The 21291-nt window shown below is 35.8% G+C and overlaps 1 protein-coding gene across 2 annotated transcripts in view; it reads left to right on the forward strand.

Annotated features, from left to right (window-relative positions):
- Positions 1 to 21291, forward strand: part of WDR70 (WD repeat domain 70) — a 234166-nt gene that overhangs the window by 185840 nt on the left and 27035 nt on the right. For both annotated transcript variants that reach the window (XM_010977581.3, XM_064480161.1), the window contains exons 11-13: positions 3805 to 3904; positions 6726 to 6810; positions 8261 to 8399. In XM_010977581.3, coding sequence (XP_010975883.1) covers positions 3805 to 3904; positions 6726 to 6810; positions 8261 to 8399 — 324 coding nt within the window. The remainder of the gene's footprint in view (positions 1 to 3804; positions 3905 to 6725; positions 6811 to 8260; positions 8400 to 21291) is intronic.

Raw genomic sequence — 21291 nt, forward strand, 5'->3', positions numbered from 1 at the left:
CAATGTTCTTTGCCTGGGCTGATTATGAAAGGAATTGAAGGAAGAATTGGAGCTATAGATTGCCCACATTATGCCAGAAGTGTTTTTCAGTCAAATTGACTTTTGTTTTCAAAGCATGAGGGTATTTGTCACCGTGAACTGTTCAAGTATTGATGTTTTGTGCAAATTTAAGATCTCCTCTGGCTATTTTATTTCATTGGAATAAACTTTTGTCACTGGTTAAAGCCAAGTTAATAATCGAGGAGCATTTTTGACATAAAGTCTCAAGTGAAATGGAACTACCTACTTGCTCTTGGGCTCGTGCTGAAGTGTATATGATATGATTCCTTTGGATTCTACCCCTTTTAAGGTTCTTTATCGCACCTGCCTGGTATATGTATATGTATACATCTATATATGTGTGTGTATTTATATTTTAGAATATTAGTATTTATGATCTGTTTTGTCCTATTAATAGTAAAAAGTACACATTGATTAGTCAAATTATAAAATATTATGTGTTTACCAGTTTTTGTCTTTGTTCCCTAAAGAATCAAATACCTATAAGGACCTAAGAAATCATCTAGTTCAATCTGTTTATTTTACAGAAGGTAGAGTTGTGATCTACGGAGGCTAAATAATTTGTCCCCAGTCATGTTGCTAGTTTTTGACTGAACTAAGTCCAGATTTCATATCTCCTAGTCATGGTCCAGTATTCCTTTTACTGTTACCACCCTCTGTTACTCATATCTCATGAAATGATGGGTCTTCCTTCTGCTTAGCTGTGTATATGTATTTATTGGCATTAAAAATAAATAAAACATTTAAAACAAATAAACAAAAAACTTAAGTTAATTTCACTGAGAGGCCAAATGGAAGTATAGGACTTTTTGGTAAACTGTTACCACTACAGTATCTTTCAAAAGCTTTATTTAGAGTTTAGTAGTTGGTGGCTTTTTGAAATATAACCAAGTGGCATATTTTCCTTATTGAGATTGGTAGTGGAGTTTTGCTTTTCTGAGGAATAAAAAATATTTTCAATCTATTCTCCACGTGTCCAGAATGATCCTTTAAAAATCACCAAACGTAGTCACATTACTGCTCCTCTGTAAACTCCCTTAGCAGCTCCTTTTACTTTCAGAATAAAATTTAAGCCTTTAACATAGCCTACGAGGGCCATGGTTAAGTTCTTTTAGTTCTTTGAATCAACCAGCTGTTTTACCTTCAGGCCTATCAGTATGCACGTGTTGATTTTCTGTTGCTTTATAACAAATTACTACCACACATTTAGTGGCTTAAAAAAACCCACCAACTTATTATTTCACAGTTTCTTTGGGTAAGCAGCCTGGCGTGGTATGGTTAGATTCTCTTCCTAGGGTCTCACCAGTCTAAACTTGAAGTACTTTTGACCCTTGAACACATGGTGGGTTAGGGGCGATGACACAGCACAGCTCCCTTCCCTCCCTCCACCCTGTGAGCAATTGAAAATCCATGTATAACTTTACAGTCTTCCCTCTGTATCCACGATTCCACATTTGTGGGTTCAGCCAACCACAGATCGTGTAGTACTGTACTACGTAGTTATTGAGAAAAGCTTGTGTGTAAGTGGGCCCGGTTCAGACCTGTGGTGTTCAAGGTCAATAGCATTGGCCTGGGCTGTGGCTCTTATCTGGGCCTCAGAGCCCTCTGTCAAGCTCACTGGTTTTAGTAGAATTCAGATCCCTGTTTCCTTGACACATCTTTTAAGTCAATAGCGGCATGTCAAATGCTTCTAATTCTTAAAGTCTCTCTGCCTCACTCTTCTGTCATGTCTCTGTGGCCTCCTTGTTTGTCCTCAGCCAGGAGAAAGCTCTGCTTTTGAGGACTCATGTGACTGCTTCAGCCCTATCTGGATAATCCAGGATATAATCTTTTCACTTTAAGGTCAGGTAACTAGTAACCTTAATTTTACCTGCAGAGTCCCTTTTGCCATGTAGAGTAATGTATTCATGGGCATGACACCAGGGGGCAGAGGTCATGGGTCAAAATTCTGCCTACTACAATGCAGTACCCTCTGACTGGAATACTCTTTCTTGTCCCTGTGTCCTGCTGCTTCATCTGCTAACACTCTGTCCGCTGGGTCTCTGATTTCTTTTTGCCCCTCTTTTCCCCCTTTTCTTGAGTTTGGGTTAAGCACCTCTCTTTAGTGCTCATTACTCTACACTTCCCCACTGGACCACTGGTCACTCTGTATGCTTATCCATATCCTTCCAGGGGACTGTCAACTTTCTGAGGAGAGAGAGAAGCTGTGTTAATCTCTGCACATTTGTATTTCCCTGCTAACCCTTGTGTCTGCCATACAACTGATGACCAATTTTAAAAAAAGGATGAATCAGTGGATTGTTTGTATCCATGAAAGGTACAAGCGTGATAACTGTCTGTAATATAAGTACTTAAGACTCACCCAGAAGAAGAGAGAGAAAATTTTTAACTCAATATGTACAAGTTATTAAAAAAAACAACAAAAAACACCTGCTTTTGTAGTGTGCTCCTCATTACCAGAAACTTTTAGGTGAAAGCTCAATGATGGAGTATCAAGGATATTGTTGGGAGGCTAACATGTGTGAGCTCTGTTTTGTGACTGATTCTTTGTTTGGGTTGCTGCAAGACTGTTGGAGATGAGGTCACCTGTATTCCTATACCATGGCTCCTAGGAGAGACCTACATGCTGTCATCACTAATAATTACCCTGGCCATTCACAGTGGAATTATCCAACCTGGTGGATCTAGGATAATTGACTCCCTGGTACTTTGGCCTGTTCTGGTTACTGAATCATAACTGGGTGGCAGGATTAGTGTGGTAGAGTTACTTTTATCAGCCTTCAACTGTTCAGAAGTGACATTAGAAATAAATAGACTACTGACATATATCAGTAGAGAAGGAGTATGGTGTAGTGTTTGAGAGCAGACATTTTGGTTCAAACTCCTAGCTTAACCACTAACTGTGACTTTGGACAAGATAATCTGTGCTTCAGTTTCCGAACCTGTAAAATGAAGATAATATTGTAGTGTGATTGCCCAATAGGCAAGATAGTAAAGGATATAGTGCCTAGATTACAGTAAGCACTGTGGAAGGGTTAACTGTCATCATCATCATCATCCTACAAGCACATTAAAGATGGTTCAAGACCACAGATACTGACATATATAAAATAGATAAACAAGTCTATACAGTATAGCACAGGGAACTATATTCAATATCTTGTAGTAACTTATGGTGAAATAGAATATGAAAACAAATATATGTATGTTCATGTATAACTGAAGCATTATACTGTACACCACAAATTGACATAACATTGTAAACTGACTATACTTCAATAAAAAAATATATATATATATACACAAAAAAAAGATAGTTGAAGACCTACAACCATATGCACAATGTCTGGCCTATACTAGGGATACAATGATATTTTTGAGTTAATAATGTTCGCTTGTAATTTATGTTCTTCAGATAACTACAGGAAATGATTCCAGTACTTTTATAAATATGATAAAAACTAACTGCTGTGCCAGTCTTGTGTTGCTCAGAGCTTACTAAGGCAGTCTGAAAAATATCTCCTACTAGAACTTATCTCTTCTTTTCTCTTATTAAAGCAAATGGATGTTTTTAAAAGCCTTCTGAAATTTTTTCCAGAATAAAGAAAACTATAATCAGGTGAAATTAATATTTTACATATAGCTGTTTATCATTTTCTGGGTGATAAAGTAAAACATTCTTGCCACAGAAATGTTATCTGAATTCATATGAAATGGTAACACTTCGCTTGTCTTCACAAACAGGTTCATCCTAAATTCCACTATAAACAAGCTCATGACCCAGGCACAGACACTTCTTGCGTGGCTTTTTCCTATGATGGTAACGTCCTTGCCTCTCGTGGTGGTAGGTTGAAAGCTTTCTTTTTGATGTGTTTCTATTTATGAAATATTTAACTCTAACAAATGTCACACTAATATCCTAACACTTTGTATTGTTAATGTCCCTTTGCCAGTCTGATTTTTTCATTAAAATGCACTTCCAACTTAGCAATATTATTTTACTAAAAAGTATCAAGTAAAATTTAGACTATATGTACTTTTTTGCCTAAGTTTTTATTTTAGCTTCAAATTCCATCAGTGTTTGGAGACTCCAAAGGATGACCTTTGCCTCTACCTTATGAAATTTTGTAGTGATGTTCTGTATTTTTTGTGCATCATTTTATAGTTTTGGGTCTAGCATTTCAAACTCTTCTATTTGCTGACCATTGAATTTTTGTTTTTCAGTTCAAATACTAAATTCAGTTTAAAAAAGTTGTATACTTGGACTTTTTTAAAAATAGCTACATAGTTCTGCATGGTTGTATTCTAAGTTTACTTATCCACACTCATGTAGTTGAATATAGGTTGTTTCTAACTTTCTGCTAAACCTTTCTCACATGGATAAGTTGTACGTTGATAGAAGAAGTAAGAGGCTAGTGAGGGCAGCCTATGAACAAAGCATAAGAAGGGGAAGTATGGGACATGACTGAGGGGCTTCAGGTAGACCTTTTGTAAGGAGAGAAGGGAATCAGGGTAGGTAGATTTGAGCCATGTCACAGATGACCTTTAATATTCCATAAAGGATTTAGTCTTTTTTTTCCCCCACTTGGGGAGGGCAATTAGATTCATTTATTTACTTTTAGAGGAGGTACTGGGGATTGAACCCAGAGTCTTGCGCATGCTAAGCACGTGCTCTACTACTTGAGCTGTACCTTCCTCCCACATGTAGTCTTTATTCCGTAGGCCAGACTACTCTAGCAACACTACATTTAGTCATTCACTCACTTTACTACTGTGTATTGAGCAGCTACTCTGAGCTAGCATTGTGCTAGGTTCTTGGTATAAACTGTGAACATGACAGATAGGGCTCCTTTCCTGAAAAAATTTACAACCTGGTGTGGAGGGTAGTGGAGGTAAGGAGAACATAGACTTGGCACAGCTTTCCCCTCAGCTGGGCTGTCCTTTTACTCTTGGGAACTCCATTCAGGGTCTCTTTCTTCCAAGGAAGCCTTGTGTATTACACCCAAACTACCCTCACTTACATGTGCATGTGCTTTGATTTTTTTTTAATTATGTATTTTCTATTTATGGTATACACGGCAAAGGTGGATATGTATAAAATATGCATTTTGGTTCATCAATTCTAAACTGCTATTTGAGTCCTAACAGGACTCTTAATTAAACCTATATACTATACTCTTCACTTACAAGCAGTGATTCTTACCCCAAGAGTGTATCTGAATCCCCTAGGAAGGTTTTTCAAATGATAAATTGGAAATTCTCGCATTCACTCTTGCATCTTTAGAGTGATATACCCATTTCTCAGAGGTGGAATGGGGAGAGAACAGGGGAGTAACAGGGGAATGTAGTTTCAAAATTCTTTCCAGAGGATTCTGAAATAGGCTAGCCCTCACCCAATAGATTATTACTGCCTTAGAGGTATAGGATTAACTCCATTTCAGGCAAAGCCATTTTAGTGATAATTTTTACCTTCCCTTTCCATTCTGTAATGGCTATTGGGTAACATGTCGTCCACAACATGTACACTGTACTCCATCATGTTCCTTCCTGGATTTATAGAATATGGCAGATGGAAGTCTGTCTGTTTAGCAGAGCCCCCAGGGTGTCGTAAGGTGCTCCTGCTAGCTACAAAAACTGCCCGGTTAGCTAAACTGTTTAATTCAGATTAATGTTTTCTTACTGTTTGAAGGTTGTGAGGATATGTAACCTTTTTTCCCCCCCAAGACTAAAAGCAAAAAGGTGAGTCTTAAAAAGTTCTTCAAGTATAAGCAGGTCTCTAATCCAGCCAGTTGTGGATTAGTGCACCTGCCAAAAGTTGGGCTTCAGAGGAAGGGTCGCTGGGGAGAGAATGGGGGTTTTTACTGGACTCTCCACTCACCTCACTTGCATCTGATACTGATTCCTTACTGGACCCGAGGGGTTGAGGCAGGTCTCAGCTGTGGACACTGGGGAGAAAGAACAGCAAGACGTTACTTATATGAGTTTTGGCTTTCATTATGGTCAGGAATTAGTAGCCCTATAGAAATATTTTTTAAAAAGTGATTCTTTAAAGAATATTCATTATTCTCTAAATGGCTTGGAAAAGCTGTACTCCCCAGCAAAGTGAAGACTGATAGCCACAGATAGAGTTACACTGGAGGGAAGGGAAGCACATGGTTCACTCTCATTAATGTTAATGGATGGTTTCACCCACACACTAGTGGGAAAAAGAATCTGTTATGAATTGAACTGCTTTCAGTCTGGATGGTTGTTAAATTAATATCTTCTTAAGAAGTCAGGTTATGCTCAAGTATACCCCTGGGAAACTACCATCTGCTCTAAAGTCACTCTTTAGAGTAGATTCTCCAGGGTTCTTTCCAGCCTACAGATGCTACAGCAATCTGGAAAGTAATTTCTAGAAGGCCAATTCATTATCATGTGTCTTTCTACTATTCTCCCAACTGCTGCTTTCAAGCTCCCCAGTTAAAAAAGTACAACATGTTACGTGCATCTCTTTCCCTCCTTCCTTCCCTTCTTCCTCCTTCCTTTCTCCTTCCCTCCCCACCTCTCTCCCTTTCTTCCTTCTTATAGTTATACACTAAGTTTAGCAAACTCTGAACTTGGAATTGGTTCTTTTTGGTAAATTTATTTTCTGTCTTTTTTTTCCTCTTTTATTCCTGTATCAGGTGATGATACATTAAAATTATGGGATATCCGACAGTTTAATAAGCCACTCTTTTCAGCCTCGGGTCTTCCCACCATGTTCCCAATGTAAGTAGCATATTTTTAATATTTGATAAGCATAAGAGAATGGAAAAGTAATTTCCTTATCTTCATGTTAATTTGTATTATATGTCTTAGATCTTCTAGAAAAGGGACTTGAAGAGTGAAATAGGTTTTTTAAAAGATGCATTTTATTTTTCCTTTCTTTGTACATTCTTCAGAATTAAAATTTTATTGTTGATGTTGAAATGGTGTGTGTTCATGGGTTTGTGTGTGTATATTGTATGCACACACAGGTCTTGTGGGAGTAAAAATACTTAAAGGATTGAACTGTTCTTTTAAGTGTATAAATGACAAGGTGGGCCTACATATTTGTTGTCTTTTAAAATTTGAATCTTCATACCATAAAAGCAATTTTTCATAGTTACTGAATATTATTATATGTCATTTTCTTTTTTTTTAAACCATCATTCCAGTCAATAATTCGGTAACTTTCACCTACTGAAACTGTCTCGCTCTAAGTCACTGAACCCTATTATCCATTCTACTAAGTTGATAACCGAAGCTTTAAAGATTTTTCTGAGGCAGCTTACGTTGGGATTTGACCTCTGAGCTGTACAGTTAGTGCCTAAGCAAAATTTTCTATTTTGGTAGAAATAAAATTTCACATCTGTGTTAAATCATGACCAACAAGGAAAGCATGAAGGTAATGGAAGCATCAGATGGAGGAAGCTGTGTAATATCAGAGCACTAACTCTAACATGGTCTGCTGCCCATGGCATTTATCTGTTAAAACAAACAGATGGACAAACAAACATGAATTTATAGGTGATGAGAATTTTTTGAGCTGTTATGCCTGCTGCAAGTAATGCTAATGACATAACGTCTTTGGGTATGTCTTAGATTATTCACAATCAGGTGGCCAGACCTCTAATCACAAGAGCTGCTGAATCATAGCCATCAATTAGGCTCCAGCGGTGCAGCCTGCTCCTCATTTCATGGTCCTTGACTTGACAAAACTCAAATTACTTGAGAGGTGGTGCTGGTAAAAAACAGTTCCAAAACTGGTCAAAATAATCACTGCTTAGACATTAGTCATACAATGTCTATTTGTGTATAGACACTGTCAATGTCTGTATTGAGTTTTTCCCACACTCTATTTGCATTAAAGGATATTATAATCTATGAAATTAGAGCATAGATTCTGTAATCAGACTATTCAAGTTCTAATCCCAGCTGCACCACTTACTTTTGTGATCTTGAGCAAGGTTTATTTCACCTCTCTCTGCCTCAGTTTCCTCATCAGTAAAATGGGAATAATAGTATCTACTTCATAGAATTATTAAGTGAATTAATGTAAGTGCCTGACTTATTATAAGCCCTATATGAGAGTTCTGTCTTATTACAATGATGTTGCTCTATTTTGTTTAACTCACTCATTATCGCTGCACTGTTGTGGGGTCATAAGCCTGTATTTATAAACTCTTTTTGTCTGTAGGACTGACTGTTGTTTCAGTCCAGATGATAAACTGATTGTCACCGGTACATCTGTTCAAAGGGGATGTGGCAGCGGCAAACTTGTTTTCTTTGAGCGCAGGACTTTCCAAAGGGTATATGAAATAGACATCACAGATGCGGTATGTATATTCTTTTCTTCCAGTCTTGAGAATGAAGTCGTTTGCCTCTTAGCCGTCTTTGTTTTGGTTTTGGCTTTTAAACAGAGCGTAAGCCCTTGCCCTTACAGTGCAGTAGTAGCTGCTTTTTTCTCCAACACAGGAATTATTAGTACATTGCAGACTGGCTTAACTACCTTCCTCTCTCCCCTGACCCAATATTTCCTGTGGGCCCACACTTTAGTCAGAATTTCAGCGGGGCCTGGGATGTTTACCCCCTCTGCCAACCAATTTGAGGAGAGGAGAAACTGATCGTCATGTAGAACACAGAAAGGAACTTGCCACAATGTGCTTGTTTGTGAGGATTCAGGGATTATGGGCAGAAGTGAAACATTATGCCCTGAGAATGTGATGAAGCGTATGTATCATTGTTTGAAAACTTTGACAGAGTCCTCCCTGTCAGAGTTGTCACTTGAAGTAAGACTCAGTGGGGAGGGTAGAGCTCGATGGTAGAGCACATGCTTAGCATGTGTGAGGTCCTGGGTTCAATCCCCAGTACTTTTCATTAAAAATAAAAAAAGTAAGACTTAGCTTCCATTGAACTTAATTTCTATTTAGTTATTGGAAGTTTAAAACATTTCAGATTTAACTTAAATACATCCAAAAAAAAAAAAAGCCCTTTAGTTTTCTTTACAGATTTATGTAAGCACTAAAATACCAGCATGTATGCATGCATGCATTCATTAATTCATGTCCCAAGATTGGAGCCATATATAATACAATAATAGTGAAGATTCCCAGAGGAAAATCTGAAATCCTTTAAAGTCGTTCAAAGTATGTATTATTATTTAGATACTGAAGCAAATCATTGTTATTTTCTGAGTATGAAACAGGCCATTTAATGTCAGTGCAAATTTTCTTTGGCGCGTTGTCAAATCCTTTAGTAACACCCTATATCTTAAACAGTGCTCTTATGTAGGTTTCTCCAATTGTTTCAGCTCTTTGTGAACAGTTGAGACATATTATGTACTTAAATGATTCAGACAATTGAACAACTCTTTTTTAATCACCAGCAAAAAGCTCCTGTCTCTAATATTCTAGTATTACAATGGAGTCTTAATTTGTAGGCCTTAAATTTAAAACCATGGTATAGTTAGAGGCAGTGAACTAACAATGAGACTAATTCTAGATGAGTCCTTAAGTTTTACAGATTCTAATCTCATGACATAATTTGAAATGTACCAGCACTAATAATACTTTTTTAGGGTGCATCCAGGAGCCAACTAAAACACCAGAATCAAAGAAAAACACTCTTGACTTTCTCAACTTTAATCTCAAAAAATAAAATTATTGTTTTAGTTGGTTGTTCCAGAAGTAAGCTGTGTTTTGTTATGCCTCTCAGTGACTATACATCTCAGTGTTATTCATGGTGTTGTGTTTTTAAATTATAATTTAAACTGAAATGTAAATAAATTAAGGGGTGTAGAATTATGGTTGCAGTCTTAAAGATATGCTGGATTTCTTACTTGTGCGGAACATGCTGTTTGTTGTGTTGTTCTAAATTGCTTTCCTAGCTACATCTTTTTTCTCAGTAGCACTTACCACCACCTTGTCTATTATATATTTGCTTGTTTTTGTCTGTCTTCTTCCACCAGGATGTAAGCCCATGAGGGCAGAAACTTTATTTTATTCACTGCGATATCCTTGATGCTTAAAACTGTGCCTGGCATGTAGATGGCGCTTGTTTATTGACTGCGTGAATGTATACTTGGGAAGTGCCAGTAATGCATATTGTAGAGCACAGATGTGTCTTGGGAGAGTGAGGCAGGAGAGAAGTATCTAGAAATGGAAAGGTAAACTGACCTTGTATACCATAATAATAAGATGACTTTATTTTGTGGCCTTTTAAGCAGAGGAATGAGACATTCAGATCTAGGTTTTAGAAGTTAATTTTTACTGAGGTATGGAGGTTAGATTTACAGGATGTGGCATTCATTTGTATGTGAAGGCTGAGGTTTATATTTAGGAGACTGGGTCAGTGTTCCCTAAGATTAAAACAAAGAAGAAAGCAGGTTTTGGAAGAAAGATAGTTCTGTTGTTGATATGTTGAACTTGAAGTACCTTTAGGACCTCTGCGTGGAGATGCTCAGAAGGCAGATGGGGAGATGAGTTTGGTGCTCAGAAGAAAGAAGGCACAATTTGGGGAGAAGTACTAATAGTGTATGGTTGAAATGTTGGTTGCTGGCTAGTTTGGTCACGGCAAAGGCATAAAGGATAGAGAAAGATGAACCCTAGGAAACTGGAGCATTTAAGGGATGAGCAAGTGATGAGAAGCAAACAAGGGAGTGAGGACATTAAGTAGACAGAATATACCATGTATTGAATTATCTTAGAAAAGTCAGGAAACAGACTTTGAGACCCATTTTAATTAATGGATGAAGAGGGAACTGCAAATAGGGACAAACCCCACACCTTAATGTGGCCTTTTAAATCATTGATTGAGGATTTGTTTGTCTTTTTTTGGTTGTTAACATCAGACAGCATTGCTTTCTGTTTATATTGTAGAATGGTATGCTAAAGGGACTTTAAACTGCCCCTTTGATCTCTTTTCTCAAGTTTTAAGTCTTCTTGGAATGTAAGAAAATAAACAAACTCATTCTTTGGAATGGATGAAGAGGGTGGACACTTTACTAGAAAGGCCAATAACACCTCTTTTATTTATTTGTGTTTTGTCATTAAAAGCCATGATGTCATTTCTTTTGGAAATACCACACTCTGCTATAATGAGTTTTAATTTGATAAAAAGCAGCATCTCATATTCTTAATAGCAACATTTAGTTGTTTGCTTATTTGACCAGGCAGGCCAAGGTGGCTTTATGTCTATCCTACATGTCTCCATTTTCTTCAGTAAAGTATGACTGATTATATTTTTTTCTCATTCCTTTTTCTGAAACCAAATAAACTCCTAGATAGTTATATTCTGGAATGCCTAGGTCAACATATGTAGGGAGCCAAACATTGTTTTCTGTTAGGAGGTGTTAACAATCTATAAAATTAATTTCCTAATAACTAAAAACTATCCTCCATTCTTCACAATAAATGGCTATTAAATTTACAACAATTACATTTTCCATATTTATTTTTGAAACAAACTTTAAAAGATGGTTTTAATTACACACTCTGCATTGTCATATGCTTTGAAAAATTGTCTTTCTCTATTCAATGTAGAGATTCTCAACATTCTTCACTAGATGACAAATGTTTCTTTAACATTTACTATTTTTACTATGTGATGTTTGTACACATTTTATAATTTTGCTAAAATTATTTTTAGATGTTTCCTTTATAGTCCAATTTTGTTTCAAGTTAAAAAAATGCATATCCTCATTTATCATCTATTTCTTTGTGATTTGAGTAATGTGCTTAGCCTCTTTTCTAAGATAAATTCCAGAGTGTGACTTGAATCTTGAATTTACAAGCTCACTTTTATTTTTGTATGAGATGGGACCCTAGACTTTTTATATATTGTGTAAAAGGTTTCTATTATTCTGTTTTATGTGAGAAAAACACAGGAGAGAAAGAATGGACAAAATGTAATTTGGAGATTGCATATGAATATTTTAAGGAATAATTATGTTTAGAAGAAACAGAGAAATGTTTAAGCCTTTACAAAGTTCCAGTTATTTTGGTAAATGCTCTGAAATAACATTTTAAACTATTAATAGCTTAGTGATTTTTTTCACCAAACTATAATTTGTTGAAAAATGACTAATAGAATTTCCTTTTTCACTAATATAAATCAAGGGACATGGTTTATGCATTTGTACTAGCATATTACCATTTATACTCTCTAACCCAAGCATAGTGAAATAAAGTTGTTTTGACCTGGTATTATTTAAGATGATGGCCTCTTCACCTCAGTTGCTTTAAAAGAGTAATTTAAAAGAGTTAACAGACATTCCCTTGGGCAAAGAAAAAAAGTGGAAGGGAAAAAAGTCAGAAATTTCACACCTGATCCTGACTTCTCTTCTGATTTGTTTGTTTGCTTGGGTACTTCTGTTTCTATAAACACTGACTGAACAAAAGTGAGGTCGAAAGAGAAAAAAGCGAAACCTTTATTTTTAAAACATAGCTATAGCATTTAGCACAACTGATCTAGCATTTGGCCACTGATGGGAAGGGAAAGAAAATTTGCTGTAGCATTTTCAACTAGACTGCCTTAGGCATTTCAAAGTTGATTGAGAATCCTAGTACCAACATAAGAAAGATAAGTACAACTCTTTCGAAAAGGAAAAAAAAGATTCATTTGCGATTATCTAAAGCATATTTGATTATCTCTAGGAACATTTTTTTTAACCATTGAAGAGAATAGATAGCAGAGAACAAGGATTTTCTTAGATTTTTGTTTCTTTCTACCGCTACTTGTTCTCTGGAATATTCCTTCCCTATGAGGTATGAAATTGGGATTATGCACACCTCATTTATGTTCTTTCAGAAAGAAAACTCAAGAGTGTCAAATATTAGTGTTTTCTATCAGTTTGAAAAATTGTTATTAATTTTTTCACAGAACCAACCCTATAGTTACAGAAAGTATTTATATTCTGGATTTGCCTTCCCAGAACTTTATCAGTTATTTTCATCTTTGTCAAATGGAGGAAAGTAAATTATAAATAATGACTTTTCTATTTCTTTTTAATATTAATTCTGGCCTTTCCTTATAAGAGAGAGAAAATTTGAAGTTTTTCTACCAAATTTATCTATCTACCTGTCTGTCTATCTGTCTGTCTATCTATCTATCTATCTATCTATCTATCTATCTATCTATCTATCTATCTATCTATCTATATCTATCTATTTATCTACTTACTACCTAACTACCTACAGGCTGTATCTTTGCCCCTTATTATCATAAGTATTGGTTGAAAAGTATATAATTATTGTTAAAATTATGTTAAGTTACAGTTTATATATTTACCAAAAGGAGGGGAAAGTTTGTTATTTCAGACCTATTTGTCCAATTCCAGAGATAGCCTACTTCATATACTGAGGAGAAGGTAAGGTCCATATTATGTAACAAAAAGAGAGAGATTTCTTAAAAAAAAAAAAAAAGCAAAAATTTCCATTAAAATACCAACTTTGTTTCCTTCTTTATTTAATTAGGTGAAGTTCTGAAGAGAACTTGAGTTCACATTAGTTTTCCTCACCTTGTAAGATCTAATTCTTGATATATACATACATTCTTCATATATATATTTTAGTGAGGACTACATCAGATTAGCTTTTTGTATTTTAATTGAGTTTTTCTGATTATAAAAGTAGTACATATTAAATCTAAAAAACTAACAAGAGATCATTGAGAAATTAAATATCATATCTTATCACATCACCCATAGATTATTCCCAGATACTTAAATTAATGAATTTTGATGTCCAAAAAAGTTGCTTATGTGTTAACATATAAAATGACATATAACATATAAAATGAAAGGATTACCACTTGCGTTTCACATAAAAAGTTTTTGTGTTCTTACTAGGAGGGAATATGAATATTTTAAATCCAAACAGATTGAAAAAGAATAAATGGCTATAATGGGGCCATGAAATAATAGATCCTTCATGAATCTAGCTGTTTATCTTAATTTATAAGTGTAAAGGACGTGCTGAGTCTTCAGATACACAGTCATTTCCCCCATTATTTTTACATGTGAAGGAGAGCAGAAAGGTCATTCAAATTAATGGCTATTCCAGGGGTCCTCAGAATTGGCTTTGGAATGTATCTTTGTTTTCATATTTGAATACAGATATAACTAATCTGGGAAATTGCTTCAAACTTAATGAATTAAAGAAGCTGTGCCTGTGAAAGCTTCTCTCTGAATATGCTGAGGAACTCATCTGTTCTTCCATTCTGTACTGGAAATAGGCTAATGATCTGTCCCACTCATATAAAGTCCCAGCTCAAGCCGAAGTGCACCTCTTTAAAAGTTTTCTAGAAATGAAGGGGTCCAGCAGTGTCTTTGCCCAGTCAGGATCACATAAGAAATAGTACACAGAGGGAACTTGAGCTATTGTCAGTGCAAATGCCAACTGAAAATAAACTTGAAAAAAAGACTATATTTGGCATTTATCTGTTTTCTAAAATACAGTGAAACCTTTTTAATGTGAAGCACAAGGGGATGGAAAAAAATGGGCTTTGAGTTAACTAGCTTTCCATTATGTGATTTTTATTAAATAGCAATCAGGCAGCTGGCTGGCAAGGAAATAGCAGTTGCTTTGAATTATGTATTATTTTGAATAAAACAGTATCAGCTTAATGATATTTTATTGTGATTCACTTTCTTAGGAGGATTAAACAGTATAGATTCTTGATGGATCCTGATTAACATGCTTGTATTTAATAAAATCTGTCAGTTTTCCCACCGCCAAATGATAAGACAATAGACTCAACATAGGTTTATGGAGCGTTTGCTAGTTGAGAACAGAAAGACACGGTAAGTGAGCTCTGGGTGTTTCCTGGTCTTCTGAGATATATGAGTATGTGATAGGAAACTTGGGAGTAAGTAGAAGATGCTGGAGTTTTAGTGTAAATTTGCCAACACAGCAGTCACATGGTTCTTTTTCTAGCACTGCCTTTCCCCACGGTCATGAGCTAACTTTCAGCATGGTTATTTTACTGTCAAGAAGCACAGTGATCAGTCACTGCTACTTTCTGTAGGAGTATTTTCTTTAATACAAACAGAGATGCTATTGGGCTATGATGAAAAACAATATTGCATTTTTACTGCTTTTGTGATTTAACTTACTAAACCTTTTTTGGGGATTTCCTAAAGCCAGCAGCATGCAAATCAGAGTTCAATTTAAACAGTAACTGGAACTCGGCTGGAGTCTCTAGTAAGTCAGCCTCAGTGTCCAGGGTGGGGCTGGTAAGACCTAATTAAATTAATTCTTGATTCTCATTGCACCTAAAGGTATCATGCTATGGATGTTCCAGGACAGTAGTTCTCAGGATTTAAGAGTACAGTTGCGTGTTCATCTGTAGACACATGAGAGTAAAGAGGAAAGAAACCACTGATTTCATGATGGTTTAACTGTTAATATCTACCTTATCAAATCTTAAAATGTTTTACCTAGGGAAAAGGAAAGGAATTAGTTTAGTGCTGATTTTCTTTTATTACTTTTAAAAGTGTACAGTTCTGTAATTTTTTAAAACTTGTTTAGATTCCTGTAGTCACTATCAATACAACAGGGTCAGAACAGTTCCATCACTCCCCCAAATCTCCTTTGTGCTCTCTCTCTATGGTCACACTCTCACCCACTTCCTTGCCTTCCATTTCTAATCCCTGATATTCACTGATGTGTTCTGCATCACTATAGTGTTGGCTTTTCAAGAATATCATATAAATGGTCTCATACAGTGTGTAACCTTTTAAGATCAATTTCTTTCAGCAGAATCCTTTGAGATTCATACAGGTTTGTTATGCATATCAATAATTTGTTACATTTTATGGCTGTGTAGTATTCCACTGTATGGGTCTAGCACAATTTGTTTATCTATTAAAGGACATTTGATTGTTTTTAATTTTTGGAGATTATGGATAGAGCTGCTGTAGTAATTCATATATAGGTTTTGTTTGAATATAAGTTTTTATTTCTCTAGGGTAAATTCCTAAGAGTAGGCTTGCTGAGTCATGGGCTGAGTGTATATTTTTATAAGAAACTGCCAAGCCATTCTTCAGATTAATAATACCATTTTGCATTCCCATCAGTGTGTGAGTGTTTTTACTTGCTCTACATCCTCACCAACACTTTGTATTGTTAACATTTTTAATTTTATACATTCTGATAGGCATGTGAAGTGGTAGTTCATCACGGTTACAATTTGCATTTTCCTGATGGCTGATGATGTTGAGTATCTTCATGTGTTCATTTTTATATTTTGTTTGGTGAAGTGCCTGTTTAAGTTGTTTGCCCAGTTTTAAATAAGGTTGTTTTCTCACTGTTAATTTTGAGAGTCTTTTATATGCTCTAGATGCCAAGTTCTTTTTAGGATATGTGACTTATAAAAATTTTATCCCAATCTGTTCCTTGTTGTTTTTTCTACCCCCCTTAACAAGGTCTTTTACAAAGCAAAGTACTTTAATTTTGAGAAAGTCTAATTTATCAGTTTTTTTCTTTTATAGAATGTAGTTTTAGTGTCATATCTAAAAACTTCTTAACTGACCCCCAGTCACACAGATATTCTTCTCTGTTTTCTTCTAGAAGTTTTATGTGATTTATTTTGAGTGCATGGTTTATTTCGAGCTAATTTTTGTATAATAGAGTAAGATATAGGTTGAGGCAAGGCCAGGACTAGGGTCAGGCACAAGTACAAAATTTAAGGAGGCCCAAAAAACTCAGTAATCAAGATAAATTAACATTTTAATGCAACATTATAAAAAATAAAAATTAATGCAAAAAATTCATAATGAATAAAATTCCTATACTTAAGAAGAAATGAGATCGGTAACAGTGCTATACCAAGCCATACTGAAGCCTGAGGCCAAAGGAAAGCTCAGTTAGATTGATGCTGTCTTTATTTAAAACTTTGATTATTTTGTTACTAACAGGTTGTTTTTGGTGAGAGGAGGGAGAGGTCTGAGTACCAGAATTGGGGAAATAGTAAACTCACCTCTGCTTCAGTGATACTTTCTTTGAATTCTGGACTGCTTGCTTTTCAGAATCCTCAAATTTAGGTTTTATAACTGCATTCAGAGGGAGAGACTGAATGGAATGTGATCCCTCTGTCTCACACGGAACTGGGAGATTTTTTAATCAAAAAAATTGTAACAGTGATGGAAAACACTATATGAAATAAATAATGAAATAGTATAAATTGCAGCAGATGTCCCTAAGAGGAAGCTTCTAAGATGGCTGCACATTTGTAGGGACATTCATATTGTGGGAAATACAGTAATGGCCTTGATCCTAGTGTGAGTCACCTCTCTTACTCTGGTGATGTGTTCCCTTGGCATAACTATGCCACAGGCAGAGTTGCTGGCTTTTTCTTTATTAGCTGCCATCTGGCATCAGGAGCACTTTGCTCAGTGTCTCAATATTACTTTCCAAGAATCCACCTTCTTGCCCACCTGAGAACTATGGCTCAACTATCCTAATATGAAAAGTAAACTTTTAACAGAAGATTTTATAGTCTCCCTAAAGAGTTCATTTCTGTTTATGAAATCCCTTACCATCAAATCTTTTTTTTTCCCTTTTCTTTTAGCCTCACATTCTCATGCTTAGAGCCCACATCCTTTACTCTAGTCCTCAAGGAATTGGAGAACAGCTGGTCAACATCCTCTATTTCCTTGAAGATTATAAAGTTACTGTGCTGTCTTATCTTGTCTAAGCAAACCAGACTTAGTTGTTGTTGTTTTAACATTTCCGTGTGGGTCACATTTTCTCAGCACTTCAGTTATCATTGACACAGTCTTGTCAGTCATTTCTATATTCTCCAGTGACCAAATTGAAGTAAGGGTCTCCTCATTGCCATGTGGGTGGTAAGGGCATTGTTCCTAAAGGCCAGCACAATGTATGTCATAGTAGGTGTTTGATAAAAATGTATTTGTTAATTTTGCTTTACCTTTTGATATATTTTATTCTAGTATATTCTTATTGGGACTTACTATAATGGCCTATTTCATACCATCCTCTCTTATTTTTCTTTTTTGTTAATGCTTCTCTAATTAATTTGGAATTTCAGAGCATAAATATGTTTTCTTTTAGATTTGATGAAAGAAGTACAGATTTTAATTGTCTGCTTCTTTAAAACTTGAGATGATCCTTTTTCAGACTTACTAAAAATAGCTGTGTTTGAGTTCAGTGGAGGAAACAAATTTACTGCGGATGCTTAAAGTACTGGTAATTTAAAACTCTAATGAATATAATTTGTTTTGGTGGTTATACTGTTAATGAATATGATCTGTTTCCTGGATCTATTTTGTAAAATACACTGTGCTTGGAAGTAAATATTATTAGTTGGAATTTGTCACTATATTTTATCAAAAGTGTAATCATTATTCTTCCTTAGAAGACAAATTCTGATGTGCTTATTATTTTATTTGGTCCTCATTTTCAGTCTCTTTAAAGAAAACAATTTATGAATTTAGCCAGTAGACCCTTAATTCAGGTGTAGTTATTTTGATTCTCTATTCAACATTCTCTTCTTTGAGGTAATGTTTACTGTAGGAATCAGTATTTGAAATCACTATTTCAAAACCAATGGTGAGATGTCTTTTCCTATAAATATCTATTTGAGTAATCTCGTTTTGGGAGTTACAGTGAGATGAAGAGCCTATCACATACTGCTTCAGGTTTTATAAATCATCGAAGGCAGATGAATGAGGATTAAAAGGAGGGCTTGTCCAGTTTAATAGTTTATTCAAAAAAAGTAGTTTATTCATGTTTCTAGTGTCATTTAACCTGCAACATGCAGTGTTAAGAGGCATCTACTACTTACTTGGTGTCAGCAGTTTCAAGGAAATGTTTTGTTTACTGTTTTGCTTCTATTTCTAGTCCTTCAAAAGAGTAGAAACAGTCAATGTTTCCCTTTTGATTAATTAGAACCTTTTTTTCCTTTTCTACACAAGAGTTTGGTGTTTTATTTAATTGGTATTTAAATATATCTGTACTTCCTTGTATAGACATAATTGCCACGAGTGGTGAAACTGGATGAAGAATTGGGCATTAGATAATACAACCCTGAAGGAGATACATACTTGACTCTATAAAATATCAAAAAAGTACTTGATTTTGTAGGTATTTAAATGTGTTCAAAACGACACACTATTCTTTGTATAATGTATAAACATACAGTACAGTAGTGGCTGGTGCTGCATCGTCTCACCTCAACACCCTATTACATCCCATTGGTAGAAGACCAAGTGAAGGACTTTGTTTTGTAGGATTTTCTTTGACAGTTTCTCCTGTCCCAACCAGAACTTGATGAACGATCTTTGGTAACAAGTTTTCCAGGTGTTCCGTTGGAATTCTAGCCAAACTTTCACAATTATATATAGTGTGGGGAAGAAAAAGTTCTATAATTAACACATGTCCCAGGATAGTGTTCCTTTTTTGGAGTGATAGATAATGCTATGTCTTGTAGGACGAAGGGTTGTGAGACCCCCAAAGGGCTAAATACAAGAGTATGATTTGTAAGACATCTTTACATATACTGTATTAAGACAAATAGTGCCTTACACTCCTGTATAGTTTATCTTCGAAGATTGAGCTTTTCCTATATATATATTTTTTTGTTTTACATACTTGATGATTTCTGAGATCTGATCATAATTTATTTCTTATCCAGTAGTTAGGGATTTAAAAGTTTTATCCATTTGTGCTTTGTTCATTCATATAAGGGAGAGATTTATGGTCATGCTCTTTATGCCTATCTCTGTTGCACTATGGATAAATGAAGAAGGGAAAGGGCTCTGAGTCTGTACAGATCTGATTGAGAGAGATGGCTTCAGTAGTGCTTTCTAAGCTTTTTCACAACCTGGTCCTCATTATAGACGATAGTATATGATATAACAGAGAAGGCTACTGTTTGCTAGAACTGACTTGCATGAAGTTCCAGTGCCCCAGGCCCCTCTCAAGCCTGAGGGGCTCTATATCCTGGCATACTTGATCCATCCTCTGCCCACCAGTAGGAAGTTCTACTTGAATTCCGGGAGCCTGCCTCCAGTGAGAGCTGCTTCTAAGGGATCACTGTGGTTCGGGGCCTCTGGGGTATTTGCCTTTCATGACCCACCACTGATGTCGCTCACTGACGTGGACCCCAGCATCCAGCCTCCTGTTTGTTTCCTGCTGCCAGACTGTTGTTAATAAGAATAATTACCAGATTTTCTTCAGTCATTATTTGTGCTTTCTTTGCCTTTGTAAATTCTTCTCAAATAGCAGGTTGGAGCAAACTAACATTTAGTGTTTTGAATTAGATGAAGAAAATTGTATTTAATTTTCTTACCCAAGAGACCTTCCATTTTCTCTTGAGAACTTTTTCTCGTGATGAAATTCTTTAGGCAAGTTCATTATCAGATACAGATGTGATTTCATTTTGTGCCAAGGACAATTACCAGGTTCCAGATTTTTGCTGCTTTAGCGGTTACCTTAATTTGAAAGCAGAGGCTGTAAATAAACTGATTTTAATAAATGCATTTTCCATGTGTTTGATGGGACATAATTTGATAACTGGATGCCAGTTTTTAAAAAAGTATGATCTGTGCATCTGTACCAAATATTTATGGAGGTATAGAGCAACACTTTTCCTTGTTTGGTTTTTCTGCGGCAACCCCTGCATTTATAAAGGTGCCATGGCGCTTGTTCCTTTCACTATTGGGCTTCTAGCTGACTTATCAGAAACAGAATTATTTGGGGCAGGGAAGAAGGAAGATTGAGATTTCCAGCAAAAAGTGACAATTGCTACAGTCTGGCCCTGTGGGAGAACTTCCTTAGAGTTGGAGGAATGTGGAGGAAGGAAAAAGGATAGGTGAGTGCTCACTTAGAAGAGCAGAGAAAATGCCTTTAATTGTTTTTATTTAAGGGATGTCTCCACGGAGATCAGGTGGGTGTTGAGGAGTCTTATCTATTGTAGACTAAGGCCTACTCATCAGGTTTGCATCCTGAACATTAGAGGAACAAGACTAAGCCCGATGGCCCATGCCTGCTGCAAAACAGTCCAGGTGTGGGAAAAGCAAGGCAATGGGAGGACAGGACAAATAGCCTGGAAAAGTTCAAAGAATTCCTGTCTTACTCTTCTACCTCCCTGGCTCAGTATCTTAATGTGGAAAGCAGTTTTTCTTTCTCTGTGAAATAAAACTTGGGCTTGTGGAAATCTGAAGAAAATTCCCCTCCAGTAACCTTTCCATTTTCATCTGCCTTCTTT

This window comes from Camelus dromedarius, chromosome 3 (genome assembly GCF_036321535.1).
Source record: "Camelus dromedarius isolate mCamDro1 chromosome 3, mCamDro1.pat, whole genome shotgun sequence".
In the NCBI taxonomy this organism is placed as follows: Eukaryota; Metazoa; Chordata; class Mammalia; order Artiodactyla; family Camelidae; genus Camelus; species Camelus dromedarius.